The sequence below is a fragment of the Anarrhichthys ocellatus genome, unplaced genomic scaffold, assembly GCF_004355925.1.
Source record: "Anarrhichthys ocellatus isolate YVR2014 unplaced genomic scaffold, GSC_Weel_1.0 scaffold266, whole genome shotgun sequence".
Taxonomy (NCBI): Eukaryota; Metazoa; Chordata; class Actinopteri; order Perciformes; family Anarhichadidae; genus Anarrhichthys; species Anarrhichthys ocellatus.
In genome coordinates, this window is record NW_022280293.1 from 73,094 (window position 1) to 75,517 (window position 2,424).

A 2,424-nucleotide genomic window follows, 5' to 3' on the forward strand; every position below is an offset into this window, starting at 1 on the left:
TGTGTAGCAGCAGATATTTCAGTTGTTGAAGTAGAAGTCAGGAAAAGTTTGCTTCATTTTCTCAGTTTACGTCCAAATTGAGCACAAATTCCGACCTGATTTGCAGAAATCGGTACGTATTCTACATGTAAACAGCTGTTTAATGCCATTAAATCACCATTTCCTGCGTTTCCATTGTGTGAAACACACTTAATGTCAGAGATAAATTAATGTTAAAGAGAGACATTTGATATTCTCCTGTTAACAGAAATACACGAGCGTGTGTTTAATGTTTCCTCTGCAGGCCTGAGGCCCAGCCTGTGGGTAAACTGAGAGGAGATTACATTTCTCTTTGTTTTGTTAATAGAAGCTTCAGTTTATATTTAGACTCCTCCGCCCAGGGTTAGCTTTAGGCTCTCCCTGACATGTTGTGTCAGTCTCCTGCTGCTTCCTCTTCCTCTTCCTCATCTCACGTTTCTCCTGCATTTCTGCAGAAACTCTGAAACCTGATCTGCAGGAGGAGATCTGCTGTCGATGGAAAACCCACAGAGCTGAGGTCCTGCTGTTGCCTCCTTCTACTCGGGGTCGTCCAGTCCAGAGTTAAGTTGATCTCTTTATATTCACACCCTCAAACGTGTTTATGAAGCAGAAACAATCCTTTCTCTGTTCCTGGCTGTGCCGTGTAGTGAAGTAGCTTTGACGTCCAGCTGTCAGGAGACTCATGAACCACAACAGATCATTCTCCACTCGCTAACGAGGAAAAACTAAACGTAAACGAGCAGCAGCTGAGTTCAGAGACTGTGTGTTTATACCACGAGGACCTTTACAGCGAGAATAAATCACATGATTTAAATTCCTCACAGAATAACGAGTCCAAGCTCTTCTCTCTCAGGGAGCCAGTAAACTGTGCTGGACCAGGCATTCAGATAAGTGAGACGAATAGTGGACGGTAAAAATACTCTGTTTGAGGAAAAGTCCTCCAGTCAAAGTACGTAAGTATGATCAGTAAATACTGACAGCTCTGTGAGCTTAATTTAGATTTCTTGCCAGATTGTATGAAATAATAAAACTTTACTTTAATTTAACTTTAACAAAATAAGTGAAGGTTTATTCTCTACCTGCAGGAGTTACGCTCGTTACGGCTTCACTCTGTGAAGAAGATTTATATGTATTTATATATGTTTTATATGTGTTTATATGTATTTTTTATTTATTTTTATGTGTTTATATGTAGTCACGTCAGCGTTAGACATTCAAATGGAAAGTTCTATGCAGCTGTTTGGGATTAGTTAGTTGTCTGCTTTCAAAAAAACAAACTGCACCCAATCCCGAAAGCCTAAAGAAAGACAGCCATTAGTCATTCATGTACTTGTTAAGTGGTATTATTAATGATTAGTACATGTACTACATTATTACATTCATGTACACAGATGTTTTTATAACTGCAGCCGCTCTTCTTCTTTTTAAAATCTCACTGAGACTAACTGGATGAGTTAAAGAAGAGAAACTCTGAAGGGATTCAGAACAAGTTCCTCTCTAGTCCTGGTCTGAATGTTTGTGTCTGTCCGATGCTGGTGATCCGGTCTGGCTCTCGGTCTGTGATCCAGTTCATCCTAAAGGTGTTGGATGGGGGTCAGGTCAAGTCCTTTCTTTTCCTTCTCTGGAACTACAGAAAAGCGTATTGGACATATTTTAGTTCATGTGTGATCAAAATAATCCTGAATATGACTCAGAAACGGATCCACATTGGTCCATCTCAGTCCTGTTGGATCTGGATTCTGGTGTTTCAAACGTCCAGGTTTTCTCCAGGAGGGTCAGTGGAGTCCAGGATGAAGACCTGCCCACGAGTCTCCTGACGGTCTCCTCTTCACCTCCTCAGAAGTTCAGTGCGGTGTGGGCGTGACCTTTCTCCTCCCAGGCCCCTCCTCCCTCGCCTGAGGCCCCGCCCTCCTGGAGGAGGCGTGTCAGGATGCTGAGGAGGCGCTGGTGGACGCTCTGCATACGTTGACGCGCCTCTCCTCCACCTTCACCTCCATCCTCCTCCCTCTCCTCCTCACCTCCGTCTGTTTCTGAACACTCCTGCACCGCTCGCTGCAGCTCCACCTGTTGGTCGGAACAAGAGAGAGAACCACCGACGCCTCAATTTACTCTCATATTTCACCCCGTTGTTGATTGGGCAGCAGTCTCATACCGTTTGGTGTCTTCATGAAACACACCAGGCTGTTAAGTCTGCTTAGGGAGGACGATGGACGGGTCAAATAAACACCGCAACTTTCACCCAGGAGGCTGGAGTTCAAGTCCCAGATGACACCAAGTCAACGTTGACTTACTTTACCGTAGTTTTGTTACGTCGGCTGACTTATTAAACCTGAACCACAATCTTTTCCTCAACACAAAAAAGTACTTCTGTTGCCTAAACTTAATCAAGTACTTCTGTTGCCTGAA

At 43.7% G+C, this 2,424-nt stretch overlaps 1 protein-coding gene across 1 annotated transcript in view; it reads right to left on the bottom strand.

The window, feature by feature from the left end:
- Positions 1 to 1,345: 1,345 nt before the first annotated feature.
- dipk1c (divergent protein kinase domain 1C) overlaps positions 1,346 to 2,424 on the bottom strand; it is a 10,577-nt gene continuing 9,498 nt past the window's right edge. The window contains exon 7 of the mRNA XM_031879453.1: positions 1,346 to 2,082. Coding sequence (XP_031735313.1) covers positions 1,855 to 2,082 — 228 coding nt within the window. The 3' untranslated portion in view covers positions 1,346 to 1,854. The remainder of the gene's footprint in view (positions 2,083 to 2,424) is intronic.